This window comes from Hemitrygon akajei, chromosome 15 (assembly GCF_048418815.1).
Source record: "Hemitrygon akajei chromosome 15, sHemAka1.3, whole genome shotgun sequence".
Lineage (NCBI taxonomy): Eukaryota > Metazoa > Chordata > Chondrichthyes > Myliobatiformes > Dasyatidae > Hemitrygon > Hemitrygon akajei.
In genome coordinates, this window is record NC_133138.1 from 2460855 (window position 1) to 2481741 (window position 20887).

General features: G+C 44.6%; 1 protein-coding gene across 2 annotated transcripts in view; it reads right to left on the bottom strand.

Moving 5' to 3' along the window:
- Positions 1-14443: 14443 nt before the first annotated feature.
- Positions 14444-20887, bottom strand: part of hmmr (hyaluronan-mediated motility receptor (RHAMM)) — a 105814-nt gene continuing 99370 nt past the window's right edge. For both annotated transcript variants that reach the window (XM_073067051.1, XM_073067050.1), the window contains 2 exons: positions 16855-17005; positions 14444-15689 (listed from right to left, as the gene is read on the bottom strand). In XM_073067051.1, the coding sequence (XP_072923152.1) occupies positions 15670-15689; positions 16855-17005 (171 nt within the window). In that variant the 3' untranslated portion in view covers positions 14444-15669. The remainder of the gene's footprint in view (positions 15690-16854; positions 17006-20887) is intronic.

The following is a 20887-nucleotide window of genomic DNA, read 5'->3' on the forward strand; positions in this document are numbered from 1 at the left end:
CCTATAGGACATAGGCGCACGTCCATCCGCCTTGCCAGGCCGCAGTTTTATGAGTGACGTCAGCTCTTGCCAATCATCCACAACCATGGACAGTTGCTCATTCTTAATTGGACAACGGGCGCCATTATTCTCACCTTGGCGAAAGGGTGCACGAATCACATCATCGGATTACTGAAGATCCCGCCTTCTACTGCATCACCTTCTAGATATTTAGCTGGCTGGAGTGCGGGCTCTGGTAATGACTGACATGGTAATACTCCAATCATCTTCACGCTCTTCCGCTCGAAGAGATGAATAGCATTTGAGCTAACAAATCAATATGTAGGAGCAGCAGGGTATTATAATTTATCTTTAAAATCCCACGGCGGCTCTGAATAACGGAGAGGAAGAGGGCTGGTGAACAAATTCCTACGGCCCAGACCATCAGCGGTGAAGCCCTCCTCACCACTGAGTGTATCTTCACGGAGCGATGTCGCAGGAAAGCGGGACCCCACCACCCATCTTGCTGCTGACGTGAGGAAGGAGGTGCTGTACCTCAGACCACACACCATCAGGTTCAGGAGCAGTAATTACCGCTCAGCCATCAAGCTTTTTAACCAGAGCTCTCACTCCATCACTCAACTGTTCCTACAACATATGGACTCACTTTCAAGGACACTTCATCTCCTGGTCTTGATATTTATTGCTGCTTTGTCTTTCTGTATTTGAACTTTGTCATCTTTTGCACGGGCAATCTTTAATTGATTTTATTGTGTTTTTTTGTATTTATTGTGAATGCCCACAATAAAATGAATCTCAGGTTGATACTTTGATAATACTTTGAACTTTGGAACCAAATGAAGGGCAGATGGAGAGAATTTCCTTCAACCTCACTCTTCAGCACTCCTGCCCATCTGAAATGTCTTGTATCTCCCTTCCTCTCTACAGACATCCCAAATACACTGCTGGAGAGGGTGGAGAATGGGTCACACATGGCAATTAAAAAAGGACTAGCTTAATAATTTTGGAACATTTAGTAATGATTCAGAAACAGCTTCTTTCCATCCACCATAAATCCACAAATAAATCTCATTATTTGTCACACCATTTATTTTTAATAAGGGCAATGTTATGATGTTAATGAAAGATTTTAACATGGAGGTTGGGAAAATCAGGCTGGAAAAGGATACCGAGCGAGTTTGTTTAATGTCTACAAGATGGCTTTTTAGAGCAGTTTTGTCAAGAAGGGTCTTCACCTGAAATGTCGACTACTTTTTTTTTCCATAGATGCTGCTTGGCCAGCATTTTGTGTGAGTTGCTTGGATTTCTAGCATCTGCAGGTTTTCTCTTGATGGAAATATGAAAGCAAGTTAGCAAACAATATCAAAGAGGTTAGGGTTAGGGGCTTCCCTTCCTCCATCATCAACTCTGCTCTCAAAGGCATCACTCCCATTTCACGCACATCTGCTCTCACTCCATCCTCCCGCCACCCCACTAGGGATAGGATTTCCCTTGTCCTCACCCACCTGCCTCCAGGTCCAACATATAATTCTCCGTAACTTCAGCCACTTCCAACGGGATCCCACTACCAAGCACATCTTTCCCTCACCCCCCCCCCCCTTCTGCTTTCCGCAGGGATCGCTCCCTACATGACTCGCTTGTCCATTTCCCTATTCCTTCCCACCGATCTCCCTCCTGGCACTTATCCTTGTAAGCGGAACAAGTGCTACACCTGCCCTTACACTTCCTCCCTCATCACCATTCAGGGCCCCAGACAGTCCTTCCAGGTGAGGCGACACTTCACCTGTGAGTCGGCTGGTGTGGTATACTGTGTCCGGTGCTCCCAGTGCAGCCTTTTATATATTGGTGAGACCCAACGCAGACTGGGAGACCATTTCGCTGAACACGTACGCTCTGTCTGCCAGAGAAATCAGGATCTCCCAGTGGCCACACATTTTAATTCCATGTCCCATTCCCATTCTGATATGTATATCCCCGGCCTCCTCTACTGTCAAGATGAAGCCACACTTACGTTGGAGGAACAACAGCTTACATTCTGTCTGGGTAGCCTCCAACCTGATGGCATGAACATTGATTTCTCCAACTTCAGTTAATACCCCACCTCCCCTTCCATATAACCACAACAATTACAGCATGGAAACAGGTCATCGCGGCCCTTCTAGTCCGTACCAAATGCTTACTCTCACCTAGTCCCACTGACCCGCATTGAGCCCATAACCCTTCATTCCTTTCCTGTCAATATACATACCCAAATTTTTTTTTTTAAAGACATTCTCTTTTTTTTTACATGACATCCCTTATTTGTTTATTATACCCCTTTTTTTTAATCTCTCCGCCCCTCCCACAATCACTCCTTGCCTGTTCTCCATCTCCCTCTGGTGCTCCCCTCCCCCTTTCTTTCTCCCTAGGCCTCCCATCCCATGATCCTTTCAAGTCAAGTCATTTTTATTGTCATTTCGACCATAACTGCTATGTACAGTACATAGTAAAAATGAGAATGTTTTTCGAGCCTGATTGAATTTTTTGAGGATGTGACTAAACACATTAATGAAGGAAGAGCAATAGATGTAGTGTATATGGATTTCAGCAAGGTATTTGATAAGGTACCCCATGCAAGGCTTATTGAGAAAGTAAGGAGACATGGGATCCAAGGGAACATTGTTTTGTGGATACAGAACTGGCTTGCCCACAGAAGACAAAGAGTGATTGTAGACAGGTCATATTCTGCATGGAGGTCGGTCACTAGTGGAGTGCCTCAGGGATCTGTTCTGGGACCCTTACTCTTTGTCATTTTTATAAATGACCTGGATGAGGAAGTGGAGGGATGGGTTAGTAAGTTTGATGAAGACACAGAGGTTGGAGATGTTGTGGATAGTGTAGAGGATTGTCGAAGATTGCAGAGACATTGATAGGATGCAGAAGTGGGCTGAGAAGTGGCAGATGGAGTTTAACCCGGAGAAGTGTGAGGTGGTACACTTTGGAAGGACAAACTCCAAGGCAGAGTACAAAGTAAATGGCAGGATACTTGGTAGTGTGGAGGAGCAGAGGGATCTGGGGGTACCCACCCACAGATCCCTGAAAGTTGCCTCACAGGTAGATAGGGTAGTTAAGAAAGCTTATGGGGTGTTAGCTTTCATAAGTCGAGGAATAGAATTTAAGAGACACGATGTAATGATGCAGCTCTATAAAACTCTAGTTAGGTCACACTTGGAGTACTGTGTCCAGTTCTGGTCGCCTCAGTATAGGAAGGATGTGGAAGCATTGGAAAGGGTACAGAGGAGATTTACCAGGATGCTGCCTGGTTTAGAGAGTATGGATTATGATCAGAGATTAAGGGAGCTGGGGCTTTACTCTTTGGAGAGAAGGAGGATGATGGGAGGAGCCATGATAGAGGTATACAAGATATTAAGAGGAATAGACAGAGTGGACAGCCAGCGCCTCTTCCCCAGGGCACCACTGCTCAATACAAGAGGACATGGCTTTAAGGTAAGGGGTGGGAAATTCAAGGGGGATATTAGAGGAAGGTTTTTCACTCAGAGAGTGGTTGGTATGTGGAATGCACTGCCTGAGTCAGTAGTGGAGGCAGATACACTAGTGAAGTTTAAGAGACTACTAGACAGGTATATGAAGGAATTTAAGGTGGGGGGTTATATGGGAAGCAGGATTTGAGGGTCGACACAACATTGTGGGCCGAAGGGCCTGTAATGTGCTGTACTATTCTATGTTCTAAGTGTGAAGTGGCTCATTTTGGTAGGTCAAATATGATGACAGAATATAGTATTAATGGTAAGACTCTTGGCTGTGTGGAGGATCAGAGGGATCTTGGGGTCCGAGTCCATAGGACGCTCAAAGCAGCTGTGCAGGTTGACTCTGTGGTTAAGAAGACATATGGTGTATTGGCCTTCATCAATCGTGGAATTAAATTTAGGAGCCGAGTAGGATCCTGATCAGACCCCATTTGGAGTACTGTGCTCAGTTCTGGTCGCCTCACTACAGGAAGGATGTGGAAGCCATAGAAAGGGTGCAGAGGAGATTTACAAGGATGTTGCCTGGATTGGGGAGCATGTCTTATCAATTCAAGTCACTCTTATTGTCATTTTGACCATAACTGCTGGTATAGCACATAGTAAAAATGAGACAATGTTTTTCAGGACCATGGTGTTACATGACAGTGCAAAAACTAGACTGAACCACATAAAAAAACAACTGCACTAGACTACAGACCTACCCAGGACTGCATAAAGTGCACAAAACAGTGCAGGCATTACAATAAATAATAAACAGGACAGCAGGGCGAGGTGTCAGTCCAGGCTTCGGGTATTGAGGAGTCTGATAGCTTGGGGGAAGAAACTGTTACATAGTCTGGTTGTGAGAGCCCGAATGCTTCGGTGCCTTTTCCCAGACGGCAGGAGGGAGAAGAGATTGTACGAGGGGTGCATGGGGTCCTTCATAATGCTGTTTCCTTTGCGGATGCAGCGTGTAGTGTAAATGTCCGTGATGGCGGGAAGAGAGACCCCGAAGATCTTCTCAGCTGACCTCACTATCCGCTGCAGGGTCTTGCGATCCGAGATGGTGCAATTTCCGAACCAGGCAGTGATTCAGCTGCTCAGGATGCTCCCTGTTGAATGTGATGAGGATGGAGGGGGCGGTGGGGGGGGGGGTGATGGACTTTCCTCAGCCTTTGCAGAAAGTAGAGACACTGCTGGGCTTTCTTTGCTATGGAGCTGGTGTTGAGGGACCAGGTGAGATTCTCCGTCAGGTGAACACCAAGAAATTTGGTGCTCTTAACGATCTCTACCGAGGAGCAGTAGATGCATTTGATGCATTGAGGTCAAGAAGGGTATGACAAAGGCAGAAATTCAAAGGAAAATAGCTGAATATTATGCCTCCACAGGGGAATTTGATGGGGAGGCATTAGAGGGCTTTCCTAGGGAAGGGGGGGGGGGGTCCAGATACGTCTGGAACAGATGAGGCTAGAGAGAATGAAGGTCAAGGCTGATGAAGCAAAGAAACAGAGAGAAGAAGCAGAAAGACAGACAGTTCGAGAGAGAAAAATGGCAGCATGAGGATCGCGTGGCAGACCGTGGGGAGAGGTTTGACGTTCGTCGAGAAATTAAGTTGGTACTCCATTTGAGGAAGCAGAAATCGATAGGTACTTCCTACATTTTGAAAAAGTGGCCATAAATCAGAACTGGCCAAGAGATACGTGGGTTGTGTTGTTACAATGTGTACTTAAGAGGAAGGCTCAACGAGCATATTCGGCGTTGTCTACGGCAGACGCAAATGATTATGATGAAGCGAAAGATGCTACACTTAAGGCTTATGAGTTGGTTCCAGAGGCATATCAACAAAAGTTCAGAGAATTGAGGAAGCAGTGGAACCAAACGTTTGTGGAGTTTGCCCGCGAGAAATGTGTGTACTTTGATCGTTGGTGCGCTTCGGAAAAGGTGGATGAGTATATGGACAAATTGAGGGAGCTGATATTGATTGAAGAATTTAAAAATTGTGTCCCTGACAACATAAGGACATACCTGAATGAGAAAGAGGCTAAGACCCTGTCAAAATCTGCTAAGTTAGCAGAGGAGTATGCTTTAACCCACAAGGTAAAGTTTTTCCGGAGCAAGAGCTATCAAAAGGGTAACAGGGATGGCAGAGAGAGCCTACCAGCTAAACCAGAAAATAAACCAGGGACTAACGAGAAAGGCAAGGAGGACGAGAAGCAGTTGGGAGGAAAGTTCCCCAGTTTTACGTGTGATGCACCATCAATAACTCTCTCTGAGACTTAAAGGCGAGATATCGGCATTTATTGACTGGAAGAGGGAACAAGCAGTGGTTGACCACCATACTACATCCGGGCTCAGGCCTCAATCGCCTTTATACATGGGTCTGTGGGAGGAGCCACAGGAGCAGAGTCAGCAGGAGGCGTGTCCAGACAGGTATATGTAGTTCACCACAACGTGTTTCCATTGTGGGAAGCCCAGTCACATAGCGTCTGGGTGTTTCACTCCAAAAAGAGATAAGGGAAAAGGAAAGGCAACAACCCCAAATGCCTGTGTCCAGCTGGTTAAAATACCGCTGAGGAAGGAGGGGTCAGGCCGAGTTCAAGAAGGACACGAGGGATTTATTTTGAAGGGGTTTGTGTCTGGAAAACAGGGGTCAACCCCGGTTCCAGTGAGAATCTGGAGCTTTCCAGTCATTGATTTTAAAGAGTGTTTTGGAATTTGGTGCTGAGACGGAGACTGGTGAAGTGAACATTATCAAAGGTTTTAGAAAAGGGACTGAGGCCGTACCTTTGCATAAGATAATTCTGAAGTGTGACTTGGATCCAGACTAGTCACAATAGGGGTGCGATCTGAATTACCGCTAGACAATGTTGATGTCTTACTCGGTAATGACCTTGCAGGTGGAGATATGTATCCAGCGGTTCAGCTAACGAGCAAGCCTGCTGCTGCTGAGGACCCACCCATAGATTCTGAAGTTTATCCTGCCGGCACAGTAACTAGAGGCATGTCAAAAAAGGCTGCTGATACAAATAACACACACAAAATGCTGGTGGAACACAGCAGGCCAGGCAGCATCTATAGGGAGAAGCGCTGTCGACGTTTCGGGCCGAGACCTTTCGCCAGTACTAACTGAAATGGAAGATACTAAGAGATTTGAAAGTTGGAGGTGGAGGGGGAGGGAGAAATGCAAAATGATAGGAGTAGACCGGAGGGGGTGGGATGAAGCTAAGTGCTGGAAAGGTGATTGGCAAAAGTGGTACAGAGCTGGATAAGGGAAAGGATCATGGGACGGGAGGCCTCGGGAGAAAGAAAGGGTGGCGGCCTTGAAGCACGTTGGAACTGTGGTGCTGCTCAGGGAGATGTTGGTCAGTGAGAACATCTGCCAGCTGGTCTGCACATCCTCTGAGTAGTCAGGTTTCCCTTCTCCAGCTGTGAATCCCTTTTGCCAATCAACTTTCCAGCTCTTAATTTATCCTCCCCCCTCCTGTCTTCTATCATTTCAGATCTCCTCCTCCCCCTTTCAAATCTCTTACCATCTTTTCCTTCAGTTATTCCTGACGAAGGGTCTTGGCCCAAAACGTCAACTGTACTTCTTCCTATAGATGCTGCCTGGCCTGCTGTGTTCCACCAGCATTTTGTGTGTGTTGCTCAAAGAGGATAGTAAAAGCTTTTTCAAATATTTTTTTAAAAAGAGGAGAGACTAGATATAGGACTGCTAGAAAATGAGGCCAGAGAAATAATAACAGGGGACAAGGAGATGGCAGATGAACTAAATGAGTATTTCATATCAGTCTTCACTGTGCCAGATGTTGAAGGGTGAGGGAAGAGAAGTGAGTGCAGTTACTATTATAAGGGAGAAAGTCAGTATTAGGTTTATTATCACCGGCATGTGTCGTGAAATCAAAGCCTAAGGGAACTTAAGTCACCTGGACCAGGAAAGCTGCACCCTAGGTAACAGTAGAGATTGCGGCTCTTTCGATGATCTTTCAAAAATCATTGGACTCTTGCAATTTTCCAGCCCTTTGGCACCATGCCAATGTCACTCCACTCTTTGAGAGGAAGGAGGCAGCAGAAAGGAAATTATAGACCAGTTAGCCTGACCTCAGTGGTTGGGAAGATGCTGGAATCAATTGTTAAGGATGAGGTGATGGAGTACTTGGTGACACAGGACAAATTAGGACAAAGTCAGCATGGTTTCCTCAAGAGAAAATCATACCTGACAAACCTGTTAGAATTTTATGAGGAGATTACAAGTAGGATAAATAAAGGGGATGCAGTGGATGTTGTAATTTTGGACTTTCAGAAGGCCTTTGACAAAGTGCCGCACATGAGACTGCTTCCCAAGTTAAGAGCCCATGGTATTACAGAAAAGTTACTAGGATGGTTAGAGCATTGGCTGATTGGTAGGAGGCAGCGAGTGGGAATAAAAGGATCCTTGTCTGGTTGGCTGCCAGTGACTAGTGGTATTCCGCAGGGGACAGTGTTGGGACCACTTCTTTTTATGTTGTATATCAATGATTTAGATGATGGAATAGATGGCTTTGCTGCCAAGTTACAGATAATACGAAGATTGATGGAGGGGTAGGTAATGTTGAGGAAACAGGAAGGCTGCCAAAGGACTTGGACAGATTAGGAGAATGGGCTAGAAAGTGGCAAATAAAATACAATGTTGGAAAATGCATGGTTATGCAGTTTGGTAGAAGAAATAAGTGTGCAAACTATTTTCTAAATGGGGAGAAAATCCAAAAATCTGAGACACAACTGGACTTGGGAATCCTTGTGCCGAACACCCGAAAGGTTGATTTGCAGGTTGTGTCAGTGGTGAGAAAAGCAAATGCAATGTTAGCATTCATTTCAAAAGGACTAGAATATTAAAAACAAGAATGAAATGCTGAGGCTTTATAAAGTGTTGGGAGATTTGTAACCAGCCTTGGGCACCTTATCTAAAAAAATGTGCTGGCATTCCAGAAGAGGTCCATGAGAATGATTGTGAATGGAAGGGTTAATGTATGAGGAGCATTTGATGACTCTAGGCCTGTATTTTCTGGAGTTTAAAAGAATGTGGGCGGGTGTCATTAAAATCTATTTAATATTCAAAGGCCCATATAGAGTGGATGTGGAAAAGATGTTGGGAGTCTAGGACCAGAGGGCACAGTCCATTTATAACCATATAACAATTACAGCACGGAAACAGGCCATCTCAGCCTTTCTAGTCCGTGCCGACGCTTACACTCACCTAGTCCCACTGGCCCACACTCAGCCCATAACCCTCCATTCCTTTCCTGTCCATATACCTATCCAATTTTACTTTAAATGACAATACCGAACCTGCCTCTACCACTTCTACTGGAAGCTCATTCCACAGAGCTACCACTCTCTGAGTAAAGAAGTTCCCCCTCATGTTACCCTTAAACTTTTTCCCTCCAACTCTCAAATCATGTCCTCTTGTTTGAATCACCCCTACTCTCAATGGAAAAAGCCTATCCACGTCAACTCGATCTATCCCCCTCATTATTTTAAATACCTCTATCAACTCCCCCCTCAACCTTCTACACGCCAAAGAATAAAGACCTAACTTATTCAGCCTTTCCCTGCAACTTAGGTGCTGAAACCCAGGTAACATTCTAGTAAATCTTCTTTGTACTGTCTATTTTGTTGATATCTTTCCTACAATTCAGTGACCAGAACTGTACACAATACTCCAAATTCAGTCTTAACAATGCCTTGTACAATTTTAACATTGCATCCCAACTCCTATACTCAATGCTCTGATTTATAAATGCCAGCATACCAAAGGCTTTCTTCACCACCCCATCCACATGAGATTCCACCTTCAGGGAACTATGCACCATTATTCCTAGATCACTCTGTTCTACTGCATTCTTCAATGCCCTACCATTTACCATGTATGTCCTATTTGGATTATTCCTACCAAAATGTAGCACCTCACATTTATCAGCATTAAACTCCATCTGCCATTGTTCAGCCCACTCTTCTAAATGGCCTAAATCTCTCTGCAAGCTTTGAAAACCTACTTCATTATCCACAACGCCACCCACCTTAGTATCATCTGCATTCTTACTAATCCAATTTACCACCGCATCATCCAGATCATTAACGTATATGACAAACAACATTGGACCCAATACAGATCCCTGAGGCACACCACTAGTCACCGGCCTCCAACCTGACAAACAGTTATCCACTACTACTCTCTGGCATCTCCCATCCAGCCACTGTTGAATCCATTTTACAACTTCCTAACTAACCTTCCGTGTGGAACCTTGTCAAAGGCCTTACTGAAGTCCATATAGACAACATCCACTGCTCTACCCTCAACTTTCCTAGTAACCTCTTCAAAAAATTCAATAAGATTTGTCAAACATGACCTTCCATGCACAAATCCATGCTGACTGTTCCTAATCAGACCCTGTCTATCCAGATAATTATATATACCATTTAAGAATACTTTCTATTAATTTACCCACCACTGACGTCTAACTGACAGGCCTATAATTGCTAGGTTTACTCTTAGAACCCTTTTTAAACAATGGAACCACATGAGCAATACGCCAATCCTCCAGCACCATCCCCGTTTCTAATGACATTTGAAATATTTCTGTCAGAGCCCCTGCTATTTATACACTAACCTCCCTCAAGGTCCTAGGGAATATCCTGTCTGGATCTGGAGATTTATCCACTTCTATATTCCTTAAAAGTGCCAGTACTTTCTCCTCTTTAATCATCATAGTTTCCATAACTTCCCTACTTGTTTCCCTTCCCTTACACAATTCAATATCCTTCTCCTTAGTGAATACCAAAGAAAAGAAATTGTTCAAAATCTACCCCATCTCTTTCGGCTCCACATATAGCTGTCCACTCTGATTCTCTAAGGGGCCAATTTTATCCCTCACTATCCTTTTGCTATTAATATAACTGTAGAAACTCTTCGGATTTATTTTCACCTTTCTTGCCAAAGCAACCTCATCTTCTTTTAGCTTTTCTAATTTCTTTAAGATTCTTTTTACATTCTTTATATTACTCAAGCACCTCATTTACTCCATGCTGCCTATATTTATTATAGATCTCCCTCTTTTTCCGAACCAAGTTTCCAATATCCCTTGAAAACCACGGCGCTCTCAAACTTTTAACCTTTCCTTTCAACCTAACAGGAACATAAAGATTCTGTACCCTCAAAATTTCACCTTAAAATGACCTCCATTTCTCTATTACATCCATCCCATAAAACAAATTGTCCCAATCCACTCCTTCTAAATCCTTTCGCATCTCCTCAAAGTGAGCCTTTCTCCAATCAAAAATCTCAACCCTGGATCCAGTCCTATCCTTCTCCATAATTATATTGAAACTAATGGCATTGTGATCACGGGACCCGAAGTGCTCCCCAACACATACCTCCGTCACCTGACCTATCTCATTCCCTAACAGGAGATCCAATACTGCCCCTTCTCTAGTCAGTACCTCTATGTATTGCTGCAAAAAACTATCCTGCACATATTTTACAAACTCCAAACCCTTTTACAGAATGGGCTTCCCAGTCTGTGTGTGGAAAATTAAAACTTCCCACAATCACAACCTTGTGCTTACTACAAATATCTGCTATCTCCTTACAAATTTGCTCCTCCAATTCTCACTCCCCATTAGATGGATAGATAGATAGATACTTTATTCATCCCCATGGGGAAATTCAACTTTTTTCCAATGTCCCATACACTTGTTGTAGCAAAACTAATTACATACAATACTTAACTCAGTAAAAAATATGATATGCATCTAAATCACTATCTCAAAAAGCATTAATAATAGCTTTTAAAAAGTTCTTAAGTCCTGGCGGTAGAATTGTAAAGCCTAATGGCATTGGGGAGTATTGACCTCTTCATCCTGTCTGAGGAGCATTGCATCGATAGTAACCTGTCGCTGAAACTGCTTCTCTGTCTCTGGATGGTGCTATGTAGAGGATGTTCAGAGTTATTCATAATTGACCGTAGCCTACTCAGCGCCCTTCGCTCTGCTACCGATGTTAAACTCTCCAGTACTTTGCCCACGACAGAGCCCGCCTTCCTTACCAGCTTATTAAGACGTGAGGCGTCCCTCTTCTTAATGCTTCCTCCCCAACACGCCACCACAAAGAAGAGGGCGCTCTCCACAACTGACCTATAGAACATCTTCAGCATCTCACTACAGACATTGAATGACGCCAACCTTCTAAGGAAGTACAGTCGACTCTGTGCCTTCCTGCACAAGGCATCTGTGTTGGCAGTCCAGTCTAGCTTCTCGTCTAACTGTACTCCCAGATACTTGTAGGTCTTAACCTGCTCCACACATTCTCCATTAATGATCACTGGCTCCATATGAGGCCTAGATCTCCTAAAGTCCACCACCATCTCCTTGGTCTTGGTGATATTGAGACGCAGGTAGTTTGAGTTGCACCATATCACAAAGTCCTGTATCAGTTTCCTATACTCCTCCTCCTGTCCATTCCTGACACAACCCACTATGGCCGTGTCATCAGCGAACTTCTGCACATGGCAGGACTCCGAGTTATATTGGAAGTCTGATGTGTACAGGGTGAACAGGACCGGAGAGAGTACGGTTCCCTGCGGCGCTCCTGTGCTGCTGACCACCGTGTCAGACCTACAGTCTCCCAACCGCACATACTGAGGTCTATCTGTCAAGTAGTCCACTATCCAATCCACCATGTGAGAGTCTACTCCCATCTCCGTTAGTTTGTGCCTTAAGATCTTGGGCTGGATGGTGTTAAAGGCACTAGAGAAGTCAAGGAATGTAATCCTCACAGCACAACTGACCCCATCTAGGTGAGAGAGTGATTTGTGCAGCAAATACGTGATAGCATCCTCCACTCCCACCTTCTCCTTATACGCAAACTGAAGAGGATCCTGGGCGTGCCTGGTTTGTGGCCTCAGATTCTGTATTATCAGCCGCTCCATGGTCTTCATCACGTGCGACGTCAAGGCAACAGGTCTGAAGTCATTCAACTCCTTTGGTTGTGGTTTCTTCGGTACCGGGACAATACAGGATGTTTTCCACTGTCTGGGTACTCTTCTCTGCTCCAGGCTCATGTTGAAGATGCGCTGTAGTGGTCTATAATACACCCCTATAAGTGTTACTACACCTTCCCCATTCCTCAATTCCACCCAAATAGTCTCCCTAGATGAGCCCTCTAATCTATCCTGCCAAAGCACTGCTGTAATATTTTCTCGGACAAGCAATGCAACACCTCCTCCTCTTGTTCCTCCGATTCTATCACACCTGAAGCAATGAAATCCAGGAATACTTAGTTGCCAATCACACCCCTCCTGCAACCATGTTTCACTAATAGCTACAACATCATATTTCCAGTTATCAGTCCATGTTCTAAGCTCATCCACCTTTCTTACAATGCTAAAATAGATGCATTTAAGAAACTTTCCACCTCTTCCTCTCTGTTTATCCCTAACGATGCGATCAACTTTATTATCTTTTTCTTCCTTCTCCCCTACATCTTCGGTCTGAGCGCTCCCCTTCTCTATCACCTGCCTATCCTCCCTCACACACTGTCTACTAGCTTTCTCTATTTGTGAACTAACCTCCTCTCCCCTAGTCTCTTCAAATTGATTCCCACCCCACAACCATTCTAGTTTAAAGTCTACCCAGTAGCCTTAGCAAATCTCCCCACCAGGATATTGGTCCCCCAAGGATTCAAGAGTAACCCATCCTTTTTGTACAGGTCACACCTGCCCCAAGAGGTCCCAATGATCCAGAAACTTGAATCCCTGCCCCCTGCTCCAATCCCTCAGCCACGCATTCATCCTCCACCTAATTCCATTCCTACTTTCACTGTCGCGTGTCACAGGCAGTAATCCTGAGATTACTACCTTTGTGGTCCTTCTTCTCAACTGCCTTCCTAACTCCCTATATTCTCCTTTCAGGACCTCTTCCCTTTTCCTACCTATGTCATTGGTACCTATATATACCACGACCTCTGGCTCCTCACCCTCCCACTTCAGGATATCTTGGACGCAATCAGTAACATCCCAAACCCTGGCACCAGGGAGGCAAACTACCATCCGGGTCTCCTGATCGCGTCCACAGAATCGCCTATCTGACTCCCTAACTATCGAGTCCCCTATTACTACTGCCTGCTTCTTCCTTTCCCTTCCCTTCTGAACTACAGGGCCGGACTCTGTGCCGGAGGCACAGCCACTGTTGCTTCCCCCAGGTAGGCTGTCCCCCCAACAGTACTCAAACAGGAGTACTTATTGTCAAGGAGTACTTATTTAGAACAGATGAAAGTTAACAAATATTGAAAGGCCTGGATAGAGTGGATGTTGAGAGAATGTGTCCATTAGTGGGGGTGTCTACAACCAAAGGACATAGCCTCAGAATAGAGGGACGTCCATTTAGGATAGATATGAGGAGGAATTTCTTTAGCCAGAAAGTAGTGAATCAGTGGAATTCAGTGCCACAGATGACTGCGGAAGCCAAGTTATCTGGTATATTTAAAGCAGAGGCTGATAGATTCATGATGAATCAGGGCATCAAAAGTTATGGGGTGAAGACATGAGAATGGGATTGAGAAGGATAATATATCAGCCACGTAGAAGCAGACTCATTAGAATGGTCTAATTCTGCTCCTGTGTCCTATAGAACCATAGGAGGACAATGAAAGCATCATTCATTGTGATCTAATAGTCCATTTTTGGGGATGCAGGTTCCCCAGTTCTGTACACTGTCAGGTTTCAATGGGACCAGGAAGTTTATCCAACAGTGAAACATGACCTTTCCTGGAATCTGTGATAAAACACATGGAGATGCACAGACAGGGCATTTCATCAGGAGTTCCAATGAAGGTCTATTTGAAAATTTAAACTGTTCTCTCCACACGATATCCAATTTGCTCCATCGAAAATAAACAATCATACTCAAAACTCAAGAGCACTTTTATTGATGTTTTAAACCTTAATTATAGCTGTCAAATTTCACTGTCATTTCCTTATTACAGGACTTTGAATAATTATTCTTGTGAAGTTTATACATTGCCATACACATGTCCACTTTAACCAGGATAAAACTGGGCTGTAACCCTCATGTTAATACCTTGCACTATGCAGACCACAGGATATTGTTTAAAATGTTACATAGTCACTGTAAAACAGAAAGGGTGAAGCAGTTTCAGGTAGTTCATACCCTCGACCAGGGGTTCCCAACCTTTTTTATGCCATGGACCCCTACTATTAACTGAGAGGTCCATGAATCCCAGGTTGACAACCCTTGCCCTAGACTAACAAGCATGTACATGTATAGTTGCTGATAGTGAAAAGGATTACATTAGGCTAAGGGTCAACACCAAGTTACCACCATTAAAGTGGCTGAATTATTCACCAAAAAAAAAATCCACTGATAGATTTTCTTGAAAACTTCCACATTTGAGCAGAATTGAACAAGAACTCACTCCAAGCCTCACCATTTGTCCCAAGTTTTCCCTAACACAATAAAAGGATTGTTAAAGGACTGATATTTTGCCAACTGCTGACTATAGATCCTGGGTTTCAGTAGGTGACCTTTGAACACAGTGTCTCAACAAACCCAATGCTCCTCACTCGACTGTTGTGATGAGAGAATCCCAGAACTGTTAAGTGACTGTTTTCAATCTGAGAATCAGTTTATTACTCAGTAATTTAGATATACTGTATACGTTTTGTAAGTATCTCCAAACAAAATAACCAACTGTTGAGGGAGACACTTTTGAAATAATTTACAGTTTTTAAATCAGCTACCATCTTCATTAATTACACCTTGCAAATTAAGTTCTTGTGAAAGCAGCACTATTATCTGTCCCAGACATAAAAGGCAACTGAAAACCCTTCAAAAAAAATTTACACATTTCAGTCCTTTACAAACTAATCACAAATATGACTGCAATAATGAGAAAATTCCCAATGAAAGTCATCCAGAAGAGATTTATGTTTAAATATGTATTTAAAAAGTCAAGGCTTAATTCATTTGGAAAAATAGCAACTGTGTGCAACAAAGTTTTTTCCTGTTGTGCGCACAATCCATTTGTCGCCTCCAACATATTACCAGTGTCTCAGTCCAGTTGAAGATCTCAGCATAGGAATCAGACCTCAGGTCATCTGAAGTGCAGTGTTCAAGATGTGTTTCTGTTCGCTATAAAATCAAAATTCATGCAGTAGGGTCAATGTATATTGACAGCACTTGACCAAACTTTAAACATTTCTGAACCCACCCCTCAATGCCATGAGACTCCCACCAGAGACCACAAGTCAGTGTCAGAACTCCAGTGATGGAACAGAGATCATTTCCTTGCCAGCATCCCACACAACCGAAAGGAGAGCTTGACCGTGACAGTGTGTCGCCCGCCCCCGTCCACTCCCAGCCCATGCATTGCCCCGACCTTCCCCCCACCCACGCACACCACCCTGCCCCTGCACCTATCCCCCCCGCATGCCGCCCTGCCCCTGCACCGACCCCCCACATATCACCCTGCCCCGACCCCCCCCACACATCACCCTGCCCCGACCCCACTCCACACATCACCCTGCCCCGACCCCCCACACACATCACCCTGCCCCGACCCCACTCCACACATACCACCCTGCCTCGACCCTGCGCCCACACCACTCTACCCCATGTGCTGCCTGCCTTGGATTTGTACACCAGCAGAGATTTAGAGCTGATCAAGTTGCTGCACACTGTGAACCTTCAGGGTAACAGATACCAACCACACAGGCTGCTTCATTCCAATTAGTATAGTGTACTTAGTGAGTCCTGATTGGTAAAGATCCTGTAATAGCCTTTGTAATAGCACAGGGTGGACTGCTTCAGCACAGGGGCTACACCAGTTCAGCTGCCTGATCCCTACCCCAATACTTCTAGACCACCCCCACCCATCCACCCACCCACACAGGGGCACTTCAGCACAGGGGCTACACCAGTTCAGCTGCCTGATCCCTACCCCAATACTTCTAGACCACCCCCACCCATCCACCCACCCACACAGGGGCACTTCAGCACAGGGACTGCACCAGTTCAGCTGCCTGATCCCTACCCCAATACTTCTAGACCACCCCCACCCATCCACCCACCCACACAGGGGCACTTCAGCACAGGGACTGCACCATTAGTTACCTGCTCGCCACACCCATTCCTTACAGCAACACTACCCAGCCACAAAGCTGCTAGATTGTTATCCAAGGACTTTGTCCTGTATCCAGGAATCATCTCAGCCAGCTGTCACGTAGCAACCTCGGCCAAAGATCACATGAACAACTAGTCTGTAGCATCACAAAGTAGAAACATGAGAATGATTTACCTTCTCTCAGTGGCGTGGTGGGAACATTTTCCTTTGCTATGTCTTTGAAACCTTTTGCCAGTTCAAAGCGCTTTGTACCTTGGCAACGATTCTCCTGGTTCCTCTGCTCAGCCTTCTCCTTGGACAACTGACCTCGCAGTTTTGTCACTTCCTGTTTGGATGACCAGAGCAAACACTTATCCCCACGCTCAGTACCATGGCCAGAACATATACGGTGGTGCTAGAAAGTTTGTGTACCCTGTAGAATGTTTTATATTTCTGCATAAATATGACCTAAATGTGATCAGATCTTTACGCGTCCCAAAAATAGACAGAGAACCTAATTAAATAACAAAAATATTATACTTGTTCATTAATCTATTGAGAAATATGATTCAATATTACATGCATTTGTTGGAAGAAGAATGTGAAAAAAGCATGGAAGCTATTTGGAGTCAGGTGTTCCAATCAATGAGATGAGAATGGAGGTGTGGGTTGCAGTGGTGCTCTACCCTATAAAAAAAGACACACAAAGTCAGGTTGCTGACGGAGCCTGCTCTTCTCAAGATAGATCTGTTTATGTACATCATCCCTAGATCAAAACAACTTTCAGAGGGCCTGAGAAGAATTGTAGAGAAGCATGAAGCTGGAAAAGGCTTCAAAAGTATTTCTAAAGAGCTGAGTGTTCATCAGTCCTCAGTACAATAAATAGCCTGTAAAAAAATGGATGAAACTCTGTACTGTTGCCACTCTCCCTAGGAGTGGGGGTCCTGCAAAGATCACACCAAGAGCACAACATGCAATGCTGGAGGAGGTGAAAAAGAAAACGAAGGGTGAGAGCAAAAGAGCTGCAGAAATCTCTCGAACTTGCTGAAGTCTCTATTCATGTGTCCACTATAAGAAAAACACTAACAAGAATGTTGGTCATGGAAGGACACCACTGCTCTCCAAAATGCACTTCTGAGACAATGTTCTATGGACAGATGAGACAAAAGTTGAGCTTTTTAACAGAAATGCACATTGCTATGTTTGGAGGAAGCACCAACACCAAAACCTCATCCCGACTGTGAAGCATGGTGGAAGGAGCATCATGGTTTGGGGCTTTCTCCTTGGTTTTGTAAGGAGCGATAGCCAAAAATTCCTCCAAGCCAGTGTAGGACAGATCAGTAGCTACCTGAGCATTTAGTTGATGTTATTGCTGTTCAAGGGGATCACACCAGTTACTGAAAGTAAAGGTTCACATACTTTTTCCAACAAACACGTGAAATTGGATCATTTTTCTCTATAAATAAATGAACAAGTATTATGTAATTTGTGTTACTTATTTAATTGGGTTCTATTTCTCTAGTTTTGGGACTTAGATAAGTATCTGATCACATTTAAGTCATATTTATGCAGAAGTAGAGAAAATTCTGCAGGGCTCTCAAACTTTATGGCACCACTGTATATGAAATTCAGACACTCATCCCCACACTCGGTACCTTGGCCATTAAATATTGTCACCACATTGGGACACCAGTTCATGCAGAATTCAGTTCCAACATCATAAGAACAGAAGATATAGAACAGAATTTGGCCATTTGGACCATCACATCTGCTCTGCCAATTCATTATGGCTGATCTAATTTTCTTCTCAGCCCCAATTTCTTGCCTTCTTCCCCATATCCCTTCATGCCCTGACCAACCAAGAATCCATTAACCTCTGCCTTAAGTATACAGAAAGAACATAGAACAGTACAGCACATTACAGGCCCTTCAGCCCACAATGTTGTGCCGACCCTCAAACTCTGCCTCCCATATAACCCCTCACCTTAAATTCTTCCATATACCTGTCTACTAGTCTCTTAAGCTTCACTAGTGTATCTGCCTCCACCACTGACTCAGGCAGTGCATTCCATGCACCAACCACTCTGAGTGAAAAACCTTCCTCTAATATCCCCCTTGAACTTCCCTCCCCTTACCTTAAAGCCATGTCCTCTTGTACTGAGCAGTGGTGCCCTGGGGAAGAGGCGCTGGCTGTTCACTCTGTCTATTCCTCTTAACATCTTGTACACCTCTATCATGTCTCCTCTCATCCTCCTTCTCTCCAAAAAGTAAAGCCCTAGCTCCCTTAATCTCTGATCATAATCCATACTCTCTAAACCAGGCAGCATCCTGGTAAATCTCCTCTGTACCCTTTCCAATGCTTCCACATCCTTCCTATACCGAGGCGACCAGAACTGGACACAGTACTCCAAGTGTGGCCTAACTAGAGTTTTATAGAGCTGCGTCATTACATCGCATCTCTTGAACTCTATCCCTCGACTTATGAAAGCTAACACCCCATAAGCTTTCTTAACTACCCTATCTACCTGTGAGGCAACTTTCAGGGATCTGTGGACATGTACCCCCAGATCCCTCTGCTCCTCCACACTACCAAGTATCCTGCCATTTACTTGGTACTTTGCCTTGGAGTTTGTCCTTCCAAAGGGAACCAACCTCACACTTCTCCGGGTTGAACTCCATCTGCCACTTCTCAGCCCACTTCTGCATCCTATCAATGTCTCTCTGCAATCTTCGACAATCCTCTACACTATCTACAACACCACCAACCTTTGTTGGTCATCTTCTACCCCCACATCCAGGTCGTTAATAAAAATCACAAAAAGTAGAGGTCCCAGAACAGATCCTTGTGGGACACCACTAGTCACAACCCTCCAATCTGAATGTATTCCCTCCACCATGACCCTCTGCCTTCTGCAGGCAAGCCAATTCTGAATCCACCTGGCCAAACCTCCCTGGATCCCATGCCTTCTGACTTTCTGAATAAGCCTACCGTGTGGAACCTTATCAAATGCCTTACTAAAATCCATGTAGATCACATCCACTACATTACCCTCATCTATATGCCTGGTCACCTCCTCAAAGAATTCTATCAGGCTTGTTAGGCACGATCTGCCCTTCACAAAGCCATGCTGACTGTCCCTGATCAGACTATGACTCTCTAAATGCCCATAGATCCTATCTCTAAGAATCTTTTCCAACAGCTTTCCCACCACAGACGTAAGGCTCACTGATCTATAGTTACCTGGACAATCCCTACTACCTTTTTTGAACAAGGGGACAACATTCACCTCCCTCCAATCCTCGGTACCATTCCTGTGGACAACGAGGACATAAAGATTTAAGCCAGTGGTTCAGCAATCTCTTCCCTTCGTGGAGCAGCCTGGGGAATATTCCGTCAGGCCCCGGGGACTTATCCGCCCTAATGTATTTTAACAATTCCAACACCTCCTCTCCCTTAATATCAACATGCTCCAGAACATCAACCTCACTCATCTTGTCCTCACCATCATCAAGTTCCCTCTCAGTGGTGAATACCGAAGAGAAGTATTCATTGAGGACCTCGCTCACTTCCACAGCCTCCAGGCACATCTTCCCACTTTTATCTCTAATCGGTCCTACATTCACTCCTGAAATCCTTTTGTTCTTCACATAATTGAAGAATGCCTTGGGGTTTTCCTTTACCCTACTCGCCAAGGTCTTCTCATGCCCCCTTCTTGCTCTTCTCAGCCCCTTCTTAAGCTCCTTTCTTGCTACCCTATATTCCTCAAAAGACCCATCTGATCCTTGCTTCCTAAACTTCATGTATGCTGCCTTCTTCCACCTGACTAGATTTTCCACTTGACTTGTCACCCATGGTTCCTTCACCCTATCATTCTTTATCTTCCTCACCGGGACAAATTTATCCCTAACATCCTGCAAGGGATCCTTAAACATCGACCACATGTCCATAGTACATTTCCCTGCAAAAACATCATCCCAATTCACACCCGCAAGTTCTAGCCTTATAGCCTCATAATTTGCCCTTCCCCAATTAAAAATTTTCCTGTCCTCTCTGATTCTATTCTTTTCCATGATAATGCTAAAGGTCAGGGAGCGGTGATCACTGTCCCCCAGATGCTCACCCACTGACAGATCTGTGACCTGACCTGGTTCGTTACCTAATACTAGATCTAGTATGGCATTCCCCCTAGTCGGCCTGTCAACATACTGTGACAGGAATCCATCCTGG